The sequence below is a fragment of the Zootoca vivipara genome, chromosome 8 (assembly GCF_963506605.1).
Source record: "Zootoca vivipara chromosome 8, rZooViv1.1, whole genome shotgun sequence".
NCBI lineage: Eukaryota > Metazoa > Chordata > Lepidosauria > Squamata > Lacertidae > Zootoca > Zootoca vivipara.
In genome coordinates, this window is record NC_083283.1 from 87,684,229 (window position 1) to 87,705,804 (window position 21,576).

The following is a 21,576-nucleotide window of genomic DNA, read 5'->3' on the forward strand; positions in this document are numbered from 1 at the left end:
CGCCTCAGGCCAAAGGGGCCGCGAGGGGTTGGGGCGGTGAAGAGCCGCGCGCCTGCGCCCTGGCCGCCCTCGGCTCCTGCTGCTACAGAGCCGCCTTCGGGAGCGCCACTCGCTGGCTCCTCCCCGCCCGGCGAAGCGAGGACTGCAGGCAACCAAGGCAGAAAGGCCGGTCTTCGAGTGCAGCTGCGCTCGGCAGCACGCGGAAGAGTCCTGCCCCAAAGTCGGAAACCGGAAGACAGCTGCGTCAGGAGCCCAGCTGGTCCGAACTGGGCTCTTGGCCCGTTCGCAAAGCTAAGCAGGGTCGGGTGGGGTTGACGTGGGATGGGGAGACTGTATGTTGAGAAGCCTGCCTTCTCGGGGACACTGGGAGCGGGTCGCGCAGAGTATGATGCATGCGCATTCAACTGTCTGATAGCACCCACGTTTCCGGCGAGATTCAATGGTCCAGAGACTTGGAGGAAGCCACCTGATAAAGGAAGGCATTTTTTTCACCTGCTGGCTGAACTGGGCAGCTCTCTAACTCCTTCCCCACTTGCCATAAAGTGGTCGTTTATGAATAGCAAAAGAGAGAGGAAAAACACATCAAAACAGAGGATGAAAGATGACAGAGATTTGCATAAGAAATGCACCTGCAAATTTATGAAGATTTAGAAAGAATTACTGTCATTTAAATACAAATACATCTGAATAATAATACCTTGCCCATATGACTGGGTTTCCCAGCCACTCTTGAACCATAGCAGGGAAGACTTAAGCGCTATGTGCCTGCTCAATCTATGTCAAGGTCTTATGTAACTACTGATGGGCAACTTCAAGACCCCTCCTGCTGTCCATTCTTATGGAAGGGGGCATTGGGTGTTGCTCACCAGAGGCATTTTGTCCTCCAAGCTATGTTCCCAAGCTCAGCACACTCCCTTGGTTGTTCATCCTTTGGGAAACACATTGGGCTGGGCGCTTGCCCTGAGAAAAAAAGGATTAAAACTACAATTTTTGCCTTGGCAAGACCAGCCAAAAATAATAGATGCCTGTCAATAGCTCTTGATGAACCTGTCATGTTCTATTGTACAGCAAGTGGCCATCAGCACACCTTGTGGCAGTAAACTCCATAAGGTAATTAAATGTGTAAAATATCCACTTCCAACCACCTGTCCTGTACCTGCTACCAATCATCTTCAACAAAGGCCAAACTTTGTTCTTAACAGTCACCTTTAAAAAGGAATAGAAAGGAAAGCAATAGCAGCCACAGGGGGCACTAATGGCTTTTAGGATTATACCGTAGCAGGTAGGGATGGGGGAGTTAACCCTTTCCTTCCTTGACACCATCCTGACAAACATAACTCCTCTGAAGCTGCTATGTGCATTGGGAGGAAAGCTTTCATTGGCACCCAAGAAAATTAACAAATTTGGAGGAATGTGCCTTTTGTTGCTGTTGTTGGAGCCACAGCAGGGGAGGAAAGGATTATATTACTCCTCTTTGCCAGGTTTGATCCTTAGTCCTGCCCCACCAGTGGCTGTTGTTTGCATGATTTTTCTAAAAACAAACAGTGACAGCTCTGCTAGTTTGTTGCAGCAGAAACAGAGACTCTTGTGACTGATTTACTATACAGTAGTATGCTTTACAGGACACTCCTATGCACAGGGAGGGGGTACAGAGCAAGCTGGTGCAAACGAGGCGAGCGTAAACCTATCCTGAGCCCATTCAAAAGCCCCAGGGAGGGGGACATGCTGGCCAGTGTTGGTATCAGGGGTGGCTCAGAGTTTTCTTGCCCCCCGGAGGGACCTGCATGTTGGGGTCTGGGAGCAAACCACGAGGCTCTGGGGTGTGTGGAGGCCTAGTCTCCAAACTTTTCCCAGTTCTGGTTGAATTTCTGATTACTGCCTCCTCTGATTGAATTTGTCAATTTGGCCAGATCTATATAGCTAATTACATTTTCCTGCCATTCTCTGATATTAGGGATCTCTTGTTTTTCCCAGTATTTGGCAATTAGAATTCTCACTGCTGCCACTGCATACAGAAAAACCTTTTCGTCTTGTTTATTTATATCTTCATCTACCATTCCCAGTGAAAAAGACTCAGGGGTTTTTTAATATTATATATTAATATTTTTTTCAATTCCTCAAATATCTCATTCCAAAAGGGTTTTATTTTATTGCAGTGCCAACAAAAGGTCCCCACCTCCTTTTGGCATCTTCAGCAGAGATTGTCTTTGGTCTTATACATTTTATGAATTTTGACTGATGTCAGGTACCACTTATAAAACATCTTAATCATATTCTCTCCAATTCCTTCCGACGCAGTAAACTTCCATGATGTTTTCCACAGCCTTTCGCATCTTTCCATTTGTATGGGTTTTCCCAGATCAATTGCCCATTTAGTCATGGTTTCCTTAACCACTTCATCTTTAACTTTCCATTCTAGGAGTGTATTATACATTTTAGAGATGATTTTCTGATTATTCTGTAACAAATTAATATCTAATAGGGAAGGTTCAACCATAAAACCTTTTTTTTGTTATCCTCATTGAATCTGCTATATATTTGGTGGATAAGTCAAGTGTTGTTTCATATCTTCACAATTTTTTTATCTTAAGTTCCCCCTTTTTCCTCTAATAAATCTTTATACTTCCTCCACTTTCCATCCATATTTAATTTTTTCTCTATTGGTGATAACCATTTTGGGGTTTTGGGTTCCAACAATCGTCTATGTTTTTCCCACACCTTTAATAAAGATTTTTTGATAATATGGCTGTTGAACCCTTTATGTACTTTCACCTTCTCATCTTCCAAATAAGCATGCCAGCTGAACTTGTTATCAAATCCCTCTAGGTCCAGCAGCTCATACTTTTCTAGAGTGATCCATTCTTTTAACCATAAAAAGCTTGCAGCATCATGATATAGGTTTAGGTCTGGCAACACCAGCCCACCCCTCTCCTTTGAATCAGTTAATAGCTTAAATTTTATCCTGGCTGGTTTATAATTCCAGATAAATTTTGTGAGATCTTTTCTCCATTTGAAACAGAAAGAGCATTCTGGGTAGGATATTCATTTTAATGGTTGCGATTCTTCCTATGCATCTCTGGGTTATTTGTGGGGCATAGGAATTCGTTCATATTTTTTTCCAAAATATAGTCCGGCCCCCCACAAGGTCTGAGGGACAGTGGACCGGCCCCCTGCTGAAAAAGTTTGCTGACCCCTGGCATAACCCTATGGCTACTTCTTTAAAATGAAAGCCCGCGGTGTTCATGGGGTTGCGGAGTTGGTCCTCTGCAAACAGCATGGCCCTAACTCGGGGGGCTTCGAAGAGGACTAGACCCATTGATGGCGGAGAGGGAGGCAGCCGTGCTCGGAATAATCCCCGGGGGGGCTGGAGGAGCAGAAGTGCCGAGCCCAGCTTCGTCCCGCGCGGCTTACTTGTCGCTGTGGCCCGAAGGGGATCTCTGGCGAGGGGCGGAAGGTGGGGTATATGGGGGTGGCGTGGGAGAGCAGGCAGGATGAGGCCTCGGGAGGAAGGGCAGCAGGTAAGTAAGTTCAATAAAGAAACGAAAGGCACCAAGGATCGGCCACTGGCAGCGAAGGGCGCGCGGGGGGGGGGAGAGATGAAAGCGCCGGGGAGGGGGAGGGGAGGGTGCTGCCCCCCCCTTGAAGAGGCTTCCTCGCCCGGCCCCCTCCGAAGCGCCCCTTGCGGCCGAGAGTCGGGTCTTGGCCGGAGCCCTGAGGAGGCTGCGCCTGGGAGGGAACGGGGCTGTCCCTCTCTCAGCGCCGCCTCCTGCAGGAGGAGGAGGAGGAGGAGCATCCGCCGCCCCCGTCGCCGCCGCAGCTCGCGCCCAAGAGGAAGAGAGAGGCGAACTAAGGCAGGAGGCGCTTGGGGCGAGGGAACCAGAGCCGAGGACTTGAGGGGCCTCAGGGGACGGGGCGAGGCGAGGCGAGGCCCAAAGGCCCCTCGCTCGGACGACCTCACAGCCAGGGAAACGGAGGCAGGTAAGAGGTGAACCGGAAGCGGCAGCCTGGCCTTCTGGGACTTGTAGTCAGGGGGGTGGGAGCCGCCGGTCAGCCCCCTTCCTCGTTTCCCTGACCATTGGTGTTCCGAATATCATGGATATCTGTGTAATTTTCCCATCAGCTCCTGTTCAAACTGGAAAGTGGGAGCCCCAGGCTGAAGCTGCGAATATGGGGGGAAGCAGCAGCTCTGCCTTAGAATTCCTGCTCTGATCTAGGGAGCATCCTGCGCACAAGATGATGCCCTAGGTAGGGCGGACTTGCATTTCTATTCCCTCGCTACGTGTACTACTACTGATATATCGTAGTAGTAGTATTTGTATAGTAATACTACTACTACTACTACTACTACCAGGCACTTGTGACCTGCCAATTTGGCTAGCTTGGGCCAGAGCCAGACACTTTGCTGAAAGACTTATAGGATATTGGAGACTAGAATTTGTGTCCGTACCAATTGGTCCGCTGTCTTATTATAATTAAACTTAGAAGAGACTGTCTTACGGTTTCCAGAAGCAACTACCGTACTGGAAGTAGTTGGTGGAATTACTGACTGGGAACTTGGATATTCCCTGAAATTCTAGGATCATTCAGAACCGTAGGGAGCAGTTCAGCCTTTGAATGGTGTTTAAATCTTAAACGTTTTGCTCAACAGCATGAGAGATGTAAAATGTTTCTTATTTGCTAACCATGCCGGTCAGAGCAGTTTCCTACAAGCTATGTATGTCATGTTCCCAGCTCCTGCCCACCTAGCAGTTCAAAAGCACACCAATGCAAGTAGATAAAGAGGTACTGCTGCGACAGGAAGGTAAACGGCATTTCCATGCGCTCTGGCACTCGTCATGGTGTCTCGTTGCACCAGAAGCAGTTTAGTCCCGCTGGCCACATGAGCCAGAAAGCTGTCTGTGGACAAATGGTGGTTCCCTCGGTCTGAAGCAAGATGAACGCTGCACCCCATTGTCGCCTTTGACTGGACTTAACTGTCAAGGGCCCTTTACTTTTTTTACCTTTTAATGTTAAGACAACCAGTTGGCTCATGCTCAGAACAGGATGTGATGCCAGAAACATGGAAAACTACCGGTAATAATTTTTTCCTTAACAATAATCTATTTTGATTAAAGTGGCTACACTTTCACTGAACCACCATTTTTCCTCTCTGTTTCCAATGTACATTTTTGGCAACATGCCACTATCTATAAAATTTATGTACACAGTGGTACCTCGGGTTACAGACTCTTCAGACTCTGCTAACCCAGAAATAGTACCTTGGGTTAAGAACTTTGCTTCAGGATGAGAACAGAAATTGTGCAGCGGTGGTACTTCAGGTTAAGAACAGTTTCACGTTAAGAACGGACCTCCGGAACAAATTAAGTTCTTAACGCGAGGTTCCACTGTAATGGAAATATTAGTCGCCTACCTCATGGGGCTGCTATAGTGGTCAATGATATTCAGCATTATAGTATGAGTTATAGGCTTGAATTCAGCGGCAAGGAAAGCGCTACTGCACACATGACGGCCCTGGTGCAGGGTTTCTGCAGATGGCATTTGTTAGGTGGATCCTGCCCACTGTGTTGTTCAGACACTTTGTTAAACTGATATAAGTGAAGCAGTGGAAAGCAATACTAGTCTTTGAATCCATGTCCTTAAAATAAACATCCCTGGGAAATTCTGTGCTGTTTTTGTTTTTGTTTTTTGCATTCCAGAAGGATTTGAACCCTGAGATGAAACTTCACCAAACAATTCCCTTTTTTAGAACATTGCATGTTCAGTGTTACTGCTCTTTCCAGCAGCGTCATCTTCCTTTACTTGTTAAGAGAGCTACTTGTTGGACAAAACTGAATACCTTTTGGCACAGCTGTTTGTGGAATACAGTTGCCCCTATTGTAGCATTTAATAACTGGCCAAGGAGATATCACCAGACCTCAGGGACACTCTGGAACCTTGAAGCACTGCAAACGTATTTACAGACTTTAAGCCAAGAATACCAAAGATTGGAGAAATTGCTGAATGACAGCTCAGTAAAAGAACACAGAAGAAGAGCTCTGAGCAAGAGACATGCTGAACTGTCCCCGCTTGCTGTGACATTGAAAGAAATTCGAGAGGCAGAAAAAGAACTTCAAGATTTGGAGATACTTTGTTCAAGTAAGTTATGCAGCTGTTTTGCTTAGCTCACCTCCCCCCGCCATCTTTCAGGACCCTTTGCTTAAATTTCATCTAATAGAGCAATTGTGCCCTGGTATTCACCAACTCTCCTCACCTGTTGGCTTTACAAGCCATTCCAAGTCTCTCCCACTTTCTTCTCAAGTTCATGGGTTCATTAAAAGCAGTGTGCTTGGACCAGCAGCTATTTACTGAGGATTTACTGCAGGTAGTCCTGCTTTAAGTGTGTTTACAGAGAACTCTCAGTAAGGACCCCCTAGAGCAGGCATTTCCAACATGGTCAATCGCTGGATTGGTTTTGGTCAATAGAGAGAGTGAGAAGCCTGGCGTGCTCTGACTGGCTCTTCAGAGAGAGAAAGGGCTGGTTTAGGGAGGGGGGAGAGAGAGAGAGAGAGAGAGAGAGAGAGAGAGAGAGAGAGAGAGAGAGAGAGACAGAGAGAGACAGAGAGAGACAGAGAGAGAAGCAGGGAAGAAGAATCACAGAGCAAGGAAGGAAGCAACTCGGAAGGGAAAGAGTTACCTGGCGCGCTCCAACTGGCTCCTCAGATCTGTGTAAACTAATAAAAAATATAGTTTGACTTTTCTCACTTGTTTAGTTACTTGTCCATCTAGTAACTATTTGGATCTGCCATGATGATATCCAAACATAACTATGGTGCAGTGGTACCTCGGTTTTCAAACAGCTTAGTTCCCGAACAACTTGGAACCCGAACACTGCAAACCTGGAAGTAGGTGGTAGAGCAGTGGTGGCGGCTGGAGGTTTGTTTGTCTCTTTCCTGCAGCCACTACCTGCCCTGCTCATTGAGACCAAAAAGTCTGGATGCTATCCTAAAGTTCGAAGAGCCACGTAAGGATACCTAGCTTGCCCAGAAAAGCTGCTGTCCCTTTCCCCAGCAGACAGTGATAAAATATTTGACTAGGGCAATAATATCGTCTGCTTTCACCACCCTCTTTTATGGGGAAGGAAAGAGCCTATTGTTTTCATTTAGTTCCTCCTCTCTCCTGTTGACCCACACATCCCTTCGATTTCATTTAGTAGCAGAAGCCAAAACCCCTGCTTTCTTACGATTCTGATATTACGTAATTCCATTTCAAGGTTTTCCCCGTGTCATTTGTGGCACACTGCCTCAAATGTCTTTACATGAGCATGGATACAAATTTGCCATCTAAGTCCATCTAATAATAAGTCCAGGCTGGAACTTGATGGAAGAATGTAGCATATGTCTACAGGAACTAGGTCAAGATGGCTCACAGAACAACAAAGGACAAAAGTGAAATAAAATTAAATGAGGCAGATGCACCCAAACTGTTTGTTTTGACAAGATTACTGAATGTTTACTTCTTCAACCACTTGTCCTTAGAGCTAAACAGCCCAGAAGAGAAACCACTACTAGAACTTGCTCTAGAGGAAAAGAAGATTATTGACCAGAAGATCAGCACTTTGTGTCGAAAGGTGAGCAGGGGACCATGGTTGGATTTCCTGATCCAGCAATCAGTTTGAATAGCGATACGTATGGAGAATAGTGTGCACTAGACTCTTGTGCAGGAAAAATAAGGTTATATCTTCCCATTTATCTCTCAATGTGGCCAGCAGCCTGGAGTTTTTCTCTAGGGGAAAATGGTGCTGGAACTGTCCTCCCTGCCCGCCCCCCACAAGTCCTTCCATGGTGGGCTGCTGCTGCTGCTGCCGCTGCTGCTGCTGTGCTCACAAGGATCAATTTCCGATTGCGCTGATGCTGGGCTTAACAATGGGAGGGGGAGGGGGCAGCTATGGTCTGGGTTTGAGCCAGCCAGCATCTGAGGGGGGGCAGAAAAAGAAGGGGAGCCAGGTTCCCTGTAGGATACAGAGAGGTGTTGGCCTCTCACACGGGATACTTCATGGATGTCCGACCTACAGTTCACTTTAGCAGGCTTCCCGACTTCTCTCCTTGTTTTGAGACCTCTCAAGATCATCTCTGGTTCCATCTTCTGAGCCATAGCTTGTGACTCATTGCCAATGATTTCTCACTTTCTAGGTACTGTAGTCAGTCACCTGTATTTTGATATTATTTGCTCTCTTTTGATCATCTTTTCTCCTTCAGAGTGTCAGTTTTATGGTGACAGGCGATCACAGTGGGTCAATTAATGTCTGTAATCTTGAGTTTTTTTTGCTGATGAGAAGACGCAAGCCTTTTCTAGCTCCCTGCTTTTTGCTAGTAGCAGGCAAAGGCATGCTATTCAAGACATAGATGAAAAGATCTTCAGAATCAGAAGCAAAGAGCATTTAAATCTGCAGTGTAGTACAGTACTGTTGGTAGCCTTTGTTCTGAATATTTTCACAAAGCTTCCTAGTTTGTGAGAAACTATACCTACACATTAACTTCTGATTCACATTATCATACTGTGGATAAAAAAGTAGGTTATGTGTTCCTGTACGTAAAACATTAGCATGAACTTGCTCCTGAATAACACCCTCCCCCCCAACAAAAAGAAATGTGTGTTTTGTCTTTGCTTTCTGACTTCAGCATTAATAATATTTTCCACTTTGTACTTGTGAATTAAAAACCTAAAAGACCAGCTGCAGATATAGTCAAAATGTACCTCCAGCCCTATCTTACAGCTCTAGATTTATTATATTTTATTTTTCAGATTTTCCAGATCTTGATACCAAGAGAAAAATATGACGACTGTGGTGTATTGTTAGAAGTAACATGTGGCAGGACAACTGGAGGTCAGCAAAGTTGCCACATAAAAACCACCCTCCTTGTTATGGGACTTTCCATTTGTGTCATTTGTTTTGTGTTAGATATTAGATATTGATTTAAGTAAGCAAAATTATTAGTGGTTGTGGTGATGATCCACAGTCGGAGGCAGTGCTTCAGAATCCCTGTGGCTGAAAATGGCAGGAGGGGAGGGGGCTGCTCTTGGGCTCTGATCCTGCTTACCGGTTCCCCACAAGTTGGCCCCTGTGAGACCAGGGATGCTGGGCTGGGTGGCCCTGGGCCTGCTCATCTCCTGCACAGCACTGCTCATAGTGACATTTCAGTAGCATTCAGAGAAAACTCTTGCATTTCAGGTGACATCTGTCAGCAATTTACCCAAGAGGTATTTGACATGTACCGGAATTACGCCGATTACAAATGCTGGACCTTTGAGATTGTGAACTACACTCCAGCGGATTATGGTATGGCTGGAGCCTGTTATACTAGTCGCATAGATAAAAGATTGCCGCCACCCCTTTCCCCAACCTGTAACGTGTATTACATGCATTTAAAGGTGGGCTACACCATGCTGCCGCTCGCATTTTGGGAGACGACGTCTACAAGCATTTGAAATATGAAGGAGGGACTCACAGGGTGCAGAGAATCCCCGAAACAGGATTATCTTCCAGAATGCAGCGGATCCATACTGGCACCATGTCCGTGATTGTCCTCCCTCAGCCAGATGAGGTATTCCATTTTGTCAGTGTCTCTTGCTGTGTAACTCCATAAATGCTAGTTTTTAAGTAGAATGTCTGTTATTGACCACACCACCTTACAAGATGTTTTGGGGAGAATAGTTGTTCCCATAACTGCCTCATGAGATGGGCCTGTGGTGCAGGTGTCTGTCTTTTTAGTAGGTTTCTGGTGCTACTTCTGTTTTCCTTCAACTCTGCACAGGGAAGAAAAGCTGAGCTCTGGGCCAGCTGCATCCCATCGCTCTCCGTGGGCCAGGCCAGCTGGCTTGACTCCCATTTCTCTTAGGCACAAGGGGGACCCAGAGGGGGGCGGGGCAGGGACTTGGCCATTGGCTGCACTGGCTGAACTGGAGTTAGGAGTGAGCAGTGAGGTGACCAAGTTTGCTGATGATACGAAATTGTTCAGGGCAGCTAATTCAAAAAGAGATTGAAAAGAGCTCCCAAAGGCCTACCTGTCAATCAAGTGGCATCCGAAGGCAGGACTGCAAAGCACCATGCAGGCAGGACCATGCTGTTAAAAAAGGTTTTTTTTATCTCTGTTTTAGCTGTGCATTTGGGAATCCAGCCCAATTGAACAAGTTCAGTTCTTGCAAGAAATTCAGGCGGGGTTGATCTCCCTTCCCCTTAGCTGATGAGGGAGGAGGTCCATCCTGCTTAGTGCTGAGCACTGTGGGGGTGCTTCAAAGAGCAGCACAGAGTGTGCAACAACTCCTCTCTCCAGGTGCTGCTTTGAAAGCCCTCTCAGCCAAGGCTAGCATCCCCTTTCCCAAACATTGGGGAGCGTGAGACAGAAGTCAAAGCTTCTCCATGGGCCTCCATGCTTGTGGGGAGGAGGAGAGGCGCTGCTTGCTGTCCCCAGAAAGGAACAGGGACATGTGGCTAAGCTGAGTTCTGCAACTGCTCTGGGTGGCTGCTCCCAACTTCCCATTTTGGAGGCTGATAGGGACGGGGGACTGCATTAAAGAGCAGCACTGGTGAAGAAGAAGAAGAGTTTGGATTTGATATCCCGCTTTATCACTCCCCCGAAGGAGTCTGAAAGCGGCTAACATTCTCCTTTCCCTTCCTCCCCCACAACAAACACTCTGTGAGGTAATTGGGGCTGAGAGACTTCAGAGAAGTGTGACTAGCCCAAGGTCACCCAGCAGCTGCATGTGGAGGAGCGGAGACACGAACCCGGTTCCCCAGATTACGAGTCTACCACTCATAACTACTACACCACACTGGTGAGAGGGGGTGGTCTCCTATCTTCTCCAGCAACGGAAAACGGTGCACTCAAGCCTCGCTCCATTGAAGGAACAAAATTGGCCAACCCCTTTAAGCTCCTTAAAGGGCGGGTGGGCATGGCTTCCTCCAAACGGCCTGGCAGGCAAAATGGAGAGGTCTGGCCAGCCAGGTTTAACTCACAAGCCACAGTTTCCCCTCCCTGATAAAGAAGATACTTCTCCTCAACCAAACATACCAAACAAAAACAAAAAAGGGATTTTTTTTAAAAAAAATGCATGCAGCCCCAACATGGCTTCTTCGGCAGTTCTTCTGATTCTCTGAATAGGGAAGAACGGGTTTTAGGTGATGGGGAAAACACACACACACACACACACACACACCTTTGGGGGATCGGCGCAGGCTTCTGCGTAAGATAGTAAAATGTTTTCTTTCTCTCTCTCTCTCTAGGTGACCATTAAAATAGATCCAAGAGATTTGCGTATAGATACATTTCGGGCCAAAGGGGCAGGAGGACAGCATGTCAATACAACAGACAGTGCTGTTAGAATTGTACACATTCCCACAGGTAAACCTTGTCTAGTTTGTTTTATCCTTCTTCCCCTTTTCACAGAAACATGAACATCAAATATACAGGAACCAGTATTCAATCTGTGTGGCTATGCGAACAACCCAGCCAGATGGCCGAGGTATAAATAAATTATTATTATTATTATTATCATGATGCAGATTCCTGGGGAACACTGCTCCTTAGAGGAGTGGATGGGGCAACCAGCCAGGTGTGCCGGGTACAAATAAAATCATCATCATTGCCAGCATCTATTTATAATCCATTTATTTGTATTCTCTGCTTCATGTTCTGTAACCAGTTACAGATCCATAAGAGGGCCTGTTCCTTTTCCTGTGACTACTAAGGGTTTTTTTTGCTGAGGGAGGGACTGTATCAAAAGCTTTTTTGGAAATCTGCTTATACAATGTCTGAAGGACCATCCCTCTCCTTGTTGCCACTGCCCAAGGCTCCCTTGCCCAGGAACAGTTGGGGGCGCACTTGAAGGCAGCGCACCGCCAGCTGCATCTCCACCTGCTCTTCGCATGATGTCATCTACGACACCTGGTGTGCCATGGTTTGGGCACACCAGTTTGTAATTTTTCAGTAAGGCATAGAACTCTCGTCAACACTATTTCCCTCCTTTCCTCAAACTCTCTTCCTGATAAAATTGATCAAGGCATAAGGATCTGTCTAGATGTATTGTTTGTTGTAATGTAAATATATAGTAAATTACAAGAAAGGAGATTCTGACTAAACATCAGGAAGAACTTTCTGGCAGTAAGAGCTGTTCAACAGTGGAACAGTCTCCCTTCGGAGGTGGTGGACTCTCCTTCCTTGGAGGTTTTTAAGTGGAGGTCAGATGGCCACCTGTCATGGATGCTAGAGCTGGGATTCCTGCATTGAAGGGGGTTGGACTAGAAGGGAATGGGTCCCTTCCAACTCTACAATTCTGTGATTCTTTGATTCTATTTTTCTGGAAATAATTTTTCATGGGTAATATTTTTTGTGATTATGCCCGAAAAATAGTTTTAAAATACATGAAATAAGAAGTTTATAGATGGGAACTTAAACTTCATAGTGTCTGTGTACCTTGTTGTTTCTTGGAGCACAGGATTTTCCATTTTACCAAATGGGAGCAGGATCCCTGCCTGGTCAGCTTAGCAGGAGTAATTTGCAAGACATGGTCACTTATTTCCAAAACTTATGCAGGCAGGGATTATCTGATGAAAGCTTTCTACAAATTCTGAAGGGTTAACCGTTGAGTGCCAAGAAGAGCGATCTCAGCAAGTGAACAGAGAAACTGCTCTGCGGACCTTGAGAGACAAGCTGTACCAGCAGACCATAGAGAGAGAGCTGAGGCAGAGGCAGAGCAACAGGAAACTGCAGGTGAGAACGTGGGCCTCTGCTTGGCTTAGGTGCTCCCCGCGTGGGAAGGTGGGGAGAAAGCTCTGCAATTGGCCTCACTCCGTAAGCAAGGGAGATTTTGGATTCAGCCTCTGACATCCCCACAAAGCAGGTCTGAAGCTAGTCAGTGTTTAGTAATGGGTGACAATCACGTTTAAATAAAAATCCAGGATACCTCAATTGATTTCTATGGGGCAGCAGTCAATTCACCATGAAAGGTTAGCATGCAATATGTGAGCAAACCTTGGGTCTAATTAGCTGGATCTCTTTTCCTGAGTTTCAGTCATTGCTATGTCTTCGTACATTGGCTGAAGGCAGGACCAAGTTAGTTTCTCACAAAACACATGAGATACCTGCATATTTTGCCTTATAGCTTTGGTCCTACAAGTGCTAGAAAGTTTTATTTAAAATAATGAAAACCAGGCATTGGGGAAATTATGGCCTGGGGGTGGGGTGGGGGCTGCCTCTTGCTGCAGATGCTCAGGGATCAAGCCTTTGAGCGACTTTGAATGCATTTTGCACTTGTGTAATTCCAATAATTACAACTTGTCTCATAAGGTTATTATAATAAATTATCTATTATAAAGCACCTAGATTGAAAACAGTAAAACTACAATGCAAAAGTAAATTAGATTTTAAGACCTGCATTCTTAATTGACACTTTGCATACAAAATAAGTACTATGTTTTAATAGGCTTTATAGGTTATTGGTATTTTATGGCTTTTATTGTAATGTATTATTCTTTTGCTGATTTTATGCTGTGCATGGAGTCTCCTTTTGTAGCAAGTGACTAATAAATTGAATTTAAAATAATAGATTCTCAAGTGTTGAAAAATGTGTAGACATTAACCAATAATAATAAATGCTGAGCTATTGAGACTACAGGTAGAGCAAAAATGTTTTAATTATTACGTTTTTTTAAATTGTGAAACAAAACAAAATGTTCTTTTGTAGTTGGGGACAAGAGCCCAGGCAGAGAGAATTCGCACATATAACTTCCACCAAGACCGAGTCACTGACCACAGGGTTACCTATGAAATGCGTGACATCAAGGTATTTGTCTCTTAAAGGGTTCTCCTATATTGGCCTGGAGCCTCAATCTTCTCCAGTAATGCATGGAAACCCTGTTGCCCAATGTTCTGTTCACTCGAGATGACAGGGAAACAACCTGGGACCTTTTGCATGTTGCACCATTCAGCTTCAGCTCTTCCCCTTTACGGTGCCACTCAGAAGAGGCTGTGCAACAGACCGTTGGGGGGGGGGGCTTCTGTTCATGGATCCAGCCATTGCATTCCTTCATCAACAGAAAGGACTCCCTGGGGAGATGGTGGGACTCCCCTTCCTTGGAGGTTTTTAAGCAGGGATTCCTCCATTGCAGGGGGCTGGACTAGAGGACCCTTGGAACCCCTTCCAATCTACTGTTCTAGGATTCTACAATTTCATGCCCGCTGAACATGCTCTGTCTTCAGGGGGCTGTGGGGGAGGGGTCTTTTCTTCATTTGGGGATCTTTGGAGTATGTGTCTTATGCCTAAAATCTTTTGTTTATTCTATTGATGTTTGTGGACAGTGGTCTCTCTTGTCCCTGGGTACATTTTAAAATAGCTTTAAAATAGTGAGCCAAGAAATGAACTATACAGACAACGTGATGCTTATTTCTATCTTTTTATATGTGTGTTCTTCTTCTTTCCTCCCGTTCTTGCCACTCCATCCCATTCTCCCTCACACTCAGTTGCCAGCTTTTTCTCTTCTCTTTCAGCCAGTGCCCCACGCCACCAAGTCCTTACAGAGCTGTTTTTGTGGTTTCCTCTTAGGGATTTTTTCCACAAGAATTTTTCTGAATCTGCAGATTTTAGGTTCTCATAAATCTGTCGGTAACTTCTCTCATGTATGTTAGTGGGGCCTTTTTGGCTACAGCTTTGTAGCCAAAGGAGAACTTGAATCTGACTTAGAAGGGTTGTTATAATTAATGTGGCCGAAAGCAACTTCACAAGTAGACCGTGAACATATATTATATTATATTATATTATATTATATTATATTATATTATATTATATTATATTATATTATTATATTATATTATATTATATTATATTATATTATATTATATTATATTATATTATTATTTGTACCCCACCCATCCAGCTGGGTTTCCATATTACATGTCCATATGCTGCTTACTGATGTAATCCAAACTCATGTTGATCCTTTCAGTCCACACTAATGTGTTTCATTTCCATCTTTTAATAGGAATTCTTAAGTGGGAAGAAGCTCCTGGATGAACTAATCAACAAACTCTTAGAGGCTGCAGAGATGGAATCTCTGATAGAACATTTGGAAAACAATTTAAAATCTCTGCAAGCAGACTCCTGACTTGAAAAGTGTAATAGATGCAAATGCTTTTAATTGGCTTGCAAAATTTAACAAGCCTCACAGAAGTATGAGTGCTGTTCTGCATTTTAATATTTTGTTATCACTGTCAATGACTTTATGGCTGTGACCTAAACAAATGGCATATAAATAAAAGCATGTAGAACTTAATGCAGAGACAAAGGTTTGTCTGGTGCTTTGTTTTAGGCTCCATATTTGCTCTGACAAATCATACAAATAATTTTTTTAAGGGGTGGGTGCAGCTTGACTAATCAGACCGGCAATACACACTCAGTTTTCAAGCAGTTGAGACAGCTTCCAGGGAAGAGCTAGCATGTTAGCCCATATAATCTGCAACATGTAGTGTACAGAAAAAGGGAAATCAGTCAAGTAGGCATCCATACTGACGACTTCCAGGAAAGATGGTGGACTGAAGAGAGCTCACCTGGAGACTCTCCTGCACCACCTGGGAAAACCTAGGCCCTCCATGTGCAGGAGAGCGCAGAGCAGCAGCTGCTTGGAATGAAAAAGAGAGAGAAAAAACCACACCGTCCCCAGGGAAGCAACAGGGAGATCACCACGCAAGGGAACCTCTCCAGGTGCCGGCACAAGCTGCTTCTCCAGCTTCCATGTGGAGGCAGGGAGACTCTCTCCCTGACATGCTGCCGCAACCCTCCCCCCTGGAGCACAAGACCAAGCAACCAGATGCACCCCCCCCCCCAATAAATTACATGCCAGAGAGAGAGGGGACTTTAAGAAAGTAAGTGACTGAGAGTCCGCTGGTGGCACTGCAACTGCAAGCAATCAACAGCAACCAAGCATTCCCTCTGGTCTCTTGCTCTGCCAGCAAAAATACCGTAAGGCTCCTATCCACGTGACGCTGACGAAAAAGCACAGCTCATATACTTCATAAAGAATGAAAGTTTACTGCCCCCCTTCTCTTTCTCTGTTATCTTAGAACAGGGGTCCCCAGAGTTACCGGGCTTCGGACCGGTGCTCACTGCGCCGACCGCGCGGCGGGCCGGAGAGCAGGGGAGTGTGAGCGCAGTGGGCCGGAGGGCGGGGGAGTGCGCGCCCGTGCGCATGCGCACACACACGGTCGGGGAAAAAACGCCGAAAATCGCTTGTGCGCATGCGTATGGGCCTCCCCCGACCCGGACGTGCATCGGAAATGACCTCTTCTGGGTCGGGAGAGGCCCATACGCATGCGCACAAAGGATTTTCGGCGATTTTTTGCCGATTTTGAATATCGCCGCCGCGCGGCGTAAGAGCAGGCGGCGGGGGGCGTCGCGGGCCGGATTGGGAGGCTAATTGGGCTGCATCCGGCCCGGGGGCCGTAGTCTGGGGACCCCTGTCTTAGAATCATAGAATCATAGAGTTGGAAGAGACCGCAAGGGCCATCCAGTCCAACCCCCTGCCAAGCAGGAAACACCATCAAAGCATTCTTGACATATGCCTGTCAAGCCTCTGCTTAAAGACCTCCAAAGAAGGACGCTCCACCACACTCCTTGGTAGCAAATTCCACTGTCAAACAGCTCTTACTGTCAGGAAGTTCTTCCTAATGTTTAGGTGGAATCTTCTTTCTTGTAGTTTGAATCCATTGCTCTGTGTCGGCTTCTCTGGAGCAGCAGAAAACAACCTTTCTCCCTCCTCTATATGACATCCTTTTATATATTTGAACATGGCTATTATATCACCCCTTAACCTTCTCTTCTCCAGGCTAAACATACCCAGCTCCCTAAGCCATTCCTCATAAGGCATTGTTTCCAGGCCTTTGACCATTTTGGTTGCCCTCTTCTGGACACGTTCCAGATTGTCAGTATCCTTCTTGAACTGTGGTACTGGACACAGTACCTGAGTTCATTCTGTGCTGTAGCTTTTCTGACTTTGTCTCTACACGTGCTGGCTATATGTTTGAATTCCTCTCTGCTGATTTCCCCCCTTTTCCATTTTTTGTACATATCCCTTTTAAATCTTAACTCAGTTAAAAGTTCTTTAGATAGCCACCCTGGCTTCTTTAGGCACCTTCCATGTTTCCGTCTCATTGGTATTGCCTGAAGTTGTGCTTTTAATATCTCCCTTTTAACAAACTCCCAACCATCATGAACTCCCTTCCCTTTTAGTATTTCTGTCCATGGGATTTCACCCAGCGCTTCCCTAAGTTTTCTGAAGTCAGCTTTCTTAAAGTCTAGAATTTGAGTCTTAGTATGCTTGGTTGCTCCTTTCCGCTGTATAATAAACTCCAGAAGAGCATGGTCACTCCCACCTAATGATCCTGCCACTTCTACCCCACTAACCAGGTCATCACGTTTGGTTAGGATCAGATCTAAAATGGCTGATCCTCTTGTTGCTTCTCCCACTTTCTGGACAATGAAGTTGTCGGCAAGGCCAGTGAGGAATCTCTTCGACCTTCTGCTCTTGGCTGAGTTTGACATCCAACAAATATCAGGATAGTTGAAATCCCCCATTACTCCTGTCTCTCTTCCTTTAGAATGCTTGGCCATCTGTTCCAGGAAGGCTTCATCGGTGTCCTCAGTTTGGCTTGGGGATCTATAGTAAACTCCCACAATGAGATCACTGTTATTTTTCTCTCCCTTAATTTTGACCCAGATACCCTCAATATGGCTTTGAAGTATTAAATCCTGGATCTCTTCACAGGTATATATTCCCACTTCTCTTTCCCGCTCAACCCCACATTGTTTACAACAAATAGGTCTCTAATGGACCCATAAGAAGGACTCTGTGACTTGAAAACAAAGACACTAAATGTACTTTTGTAAGTAATGGAAAATCTTTTAATGAAAACATGTTTTTCAAAGGTCTGCATCATACCACACGTGTCTGTGTGATGAGTATTTTAAACAAGTCAAATCCATGTGATCAAAACCTCATTTCCAAAGTAGTTAACTCTATTCCATCTTGTAACTTTTAGGCCTTTTCTGGTTTATATTGTTTTAAGACTCAGAATCACAAAATGATTATGATTATTTTACATTCCAAAAGTGAGAAAAAGTGATAGTCTCACAAATACACTATCAACAATAGTATATAATTAGGAGAACTAATCTCAGTCCTGAAGCAGCGTGAAATAATTACAGATATTCTAGATTCATACGTAAAAAGTCCAGAGAAAAGTAAAAACAGTAACTGATTTGTGGGGGTTTTTTTAAATAGATTTTCTAAGCTCCTTAAACCTGATCTGTACTAAATTGTTTACTTTGTGAAAGCCTAGAGATGTTGTGCTGTTGACTTCAGCAGGAGTCATAGTTCAGCCTAGCTCTGCCGTCATAGAGTTGAACGCTCCTAGGTGTATTTGTGACTCAGCTCATTAATTTTCATAAACCCTTCTTTGTTGTTAATAGTCTTGTACACAGTAACGAGAAAGGGAAAAGCAGACGGCAACTCCACTCGCCTGCTCAGTTTCTGGTGTCCCCAGTGAAGACACCGAAGCTTGTCTGCCAGGTCTTTCCTTCCTGACCTTTCTAGAGCATCCTGAAGCAGTTTAGTCTTGTTAAGTTTGTGGCGTGATTGTTCGTACCTGCAGAGGAGGGTGCATAGTGGTTACCAAAGGCTCCAAAGCCATTTGGACAGTCTTCAAACGTGCTGGACCCAAGTAACAATGGCTCTGGCATTTCATCTGGACTTTGACATATCATTTCCTAAGGCTAATGGCGGATATACTTCTTGTATAGTCAGATCTGGCCAGAGGCATATGTCAATTAGCTGCATCTTGATAGGACTACTGTAATGCTCTCCATGTGGGTCTGTCCTTGAAAACTACTTTGGTTGGTACAAAATGCAGCTGCTAAGATCTTGACTTGGGCATGTGTGTGGACAATGTGACTTTCAATAGTTGCCAGTTCATTTCCAGGTTCAGGTCATGGCACTGCAATTGCTGAAGGACCAGCACTTGCGTTGGCTTCAGCTAATGAAAAAGACTTGACCGACTCCCTGAGGCAAAACTCATTGCCTTGGGCTGATATTAGACCAGTGCTTGTTCTAAGCAGCAGGGTTTGACCATTTTGAAAGAGAGTACTTGCAAAAGAGAATAATTGACTGTGGAATATTTTGTGTGTATCACATTAATTACAATCCATGCTTGCCTCTTCCTCTACCCAGGTGGCAGAGAGGCTACATTGGTGACCAGCATTTATTTTAATTTGTTGAAAGCCGCCCAGAGTGGCTGGGGCAACCCAGTCAGATGACAGCATACATGTTGCTGTTGTGAATTCTATCTTTTAAAGCAGTTATCTCTGAGGAGCCATTTTTCTGTGAAAGAAATGCAAAAATCATGCTCAAGACTAAAAGAAAGGATATTTACCCTCTGCTCTGACCTACTTACCAATGTTCCAGCATTTTCTGGGCTTGAGCGGTCTTCTTTGTGGTACCTGCACGAAAGTGGTTTATCTCCACACGACTGAATCCCAGCTCAGAGGCTACCATGGTCCATTCAAAACCCAGTTGCTTGCCCAGTTCTTGCACTGATTTGAGGTTAATGACAGCATCCTATTGAATTTATATTTGTGTTATTAATTCAGAGGGTGTTCTTCTCTGGACATATTGAGGGACCTGTTAAACCAGTTTTGTACAGTGCAATCTACATAGATTTTGCTACAGAAACAAATGACTATATTATTAAGCATCATCATCTTAGAGCAATTACACCAGATTCTACTTACCAGTATATTGTTACTTTGCTTCTTTCTCGCCTATACTGTATACCAGGCATAGGCAAACTCAGCCCTCCAGATGTTTTGGCCTACAACTCCCATGATCCCTAGCTAACAGGACCAGTGGTCAGGGATGATGGAAATTGTAGTCTCAAAACATCTGGAGGGCCAAGTTTGCCTATGTTTGCTATATACTGTAATTACTTTTTTTACATGGGCTTTCCCCCCAGAATATTGTTCTGCGTAGGTACAAACTAGGTATGCAAATAGATTAGTTTTTGATAGCATAACACCATAGCCATATTTCATCCAACACCGAAAGGTAATTGGAAACGGCTACCTTAGTTTCCATTTCTTTAATGCAGAAAAAGTCTTGCTGACGGCAGACAGATCACATTAACCCCCAAGGTCTTGAAAAGGGCTGCAATTAGCCAACTGTGTTTCAAAACATGAAGCAAGCATGCAAATTTGTGTCCTTACTCATGATGCAGGTCAAGTGGTATGTTCACAGAAAAAATAGGCATGCCTTTAAAAAAAAAAAGGGGGCTGCTGAGCAACACACATTTAAGGTGTCCTGTGGCACCTTAAATTATTACTTATGCATTAGCAAAACTTACCATGGAATGAGCAGTTTAGCTCTTTTGGTTCCTAGACAAATACACTTGTGGGGCCTCTTGTTTCAGTGGGTACGGGTGGGTATATCTGCTCATAGCTGGGCAATCATTTGACCATTCTTTGAATATTTGTTTGACCTCTCACTGTACCATCACATGCCACTCAAGGGGATCTTTGTATACCTAATAGAAAGTTAGATTGCCTTCCTGGCAGCATAAGGAAAGCAGCGCTGCAGCTTCCCTTTTGGTCGTACTTGAAGCAAGTTGCTCGTGGGAGGCAAAAAGGAATCAGAAACATAGAGAATAGCATTATCTTTTTCTCATCTGTAATCATCCAACATTCTGTCCATGTTAAGACTTTCGTCGACTCATTCACAAAATATAAGACAGGGATGCATGACGAACCAGGTTATGAAGTCTCCCCTCCCACTTCGAAATCTGATTGTTAAAGACAAGCCTCCTATGATTGCTGGAAAAGATGTACAAGTGAAGAACCGTGTGATCAGGAAGTGTGCATGCAAAGTATTGAACTCACTTTCTGAAGCTAGAAGTGCTTGTGTGAGATTCAGAATAAGCAGTGTGAAGAAAAGCAGAATGGTCCGCTTACCTCCTGGGCTTTATTTGGCATTCTGTGTCAGCACTTGTGAACTCCTTGTAAATCTGTTGGGATGGTAGAAAATGTTTCCCCCCACTAAATAATAGTACCGTAGTACTTCTTTCAATAATTATTTTGCAGTATTTTCATTATCATTTGAGTAATTAATCTTGTGACCCAAGCCTGTATAATTTAGTCAACTAATTTGATAATATTTCTATGAAAAATATAATTGGATCATCTCTTTAGTGATTGGTAGAGCATTTATTCACTCTTTACAAATGGAGTCAGTCTGAGGGAACAGATTATAATTTTTGTTTTGGCTGTTGGTACTTTAATTCAGATTTCCAGCTCCTCTTGGCAGCTCAAAGCATGCTTTCCCTGAACTCGGCCTCATTATTTGCAAGCTTCTAGTTAGTGTTCAAAGGATTACAACCTGGGAACCTAAGTAAAAATACCCCCAATATATACTGCCTTTCAGAATTGCTGTGAGAAATGTAACACTATAAATATTCTATTTTTTGTCTGAGTATATGCAAGGCAGCATACAAAGTTAAAAAGATA

General features: G+C 44.7%; 1 protein-coding gene across 5 annotated transcripts; it reads left to right on the forward strand.

Moving 5' to 3' along the window:
- Nucleotides 1-3,740: 3,740 nt before the first annotated feature.
- Nucleotides 3,741-15,304, forward strand: MTRF1 (mitochondrial translation release factor 1). 5 transcript variants are annotated; one of them, XM_060278174.1, is made up of 12 exons: nucleotides 3,752-3,978; nucleotides 4,121-4,245; nucleotides 4,732-5,073; nucleotides 5,697-6,135; nucleotides 7,515-7,606; nucleotides 8,782-8,863; nucleotides 9,209-9,316; nucleotides 9,409-9,581; nucleotides 11,261-11,378; nucleotides 12,610-12,746; nucleotides 13,720-13,818; nucleotides 15,014-15,304. In XM_060278174.1, exons 4-12 carry the CDS (start codon nucleotides 5,715-5,717, stop codon nucleotides 15,134-15,136), a joined length of 1,353 nt encoding a protein of 450 aa, XP_060134157.1. In that variant the 5' UTR covers nucleotides 3,752-3,978; nucleotides 4,121-4,245; nucleotides 4,732-5,073; nucleotides 5,697-5,714; the 3' UTR covers nucleotides 15,137-15,304. The 5 variants fall into 5 exon arrangements, with proteins under 5 accessions (XP_034957168.1, XP_060134157.1, XP_034957163.1 ...); XM_035101277.2 differs by lacking the exons at nucleotides 4,732-5,073; nucleotides 11,261-11,378 and adding an exon at nucleotides 11,424-11,499 and having other exon boundaries at nucleotides 3,741-3,978; XM_035101272.2 differs by lacking the exon at nucleotides 4,732-5,073 and having other exon boundaries at nucleotides 3,753-3,978.
- Nucleotides 15,305-21,576: the final 6,272 nt, after the last annotated feature.

Coding starts and splice junctions, on each gene's coding strand:
- MTRF1 (XM_060278174.1), top strand. CDS start 5,715: ATGAAACTTCACCAAACAATTCCCTTTTTTAGAACATTGCATGTTCAG. Junction 8,864..9,208: donor ATGTGGCAGGACAACTGGAG/GTCAGCAAAGTT, acceptor CTTGCATTTCAG/GTGACATCTGTCAGCAATTT. Junction 9,317..9,408: donor CTACACTCCAGCGGATTATG/GTATGGCTGGAG, acceptor ATGCATTTAAAG/GTGGGCTACACCATGCTGCC.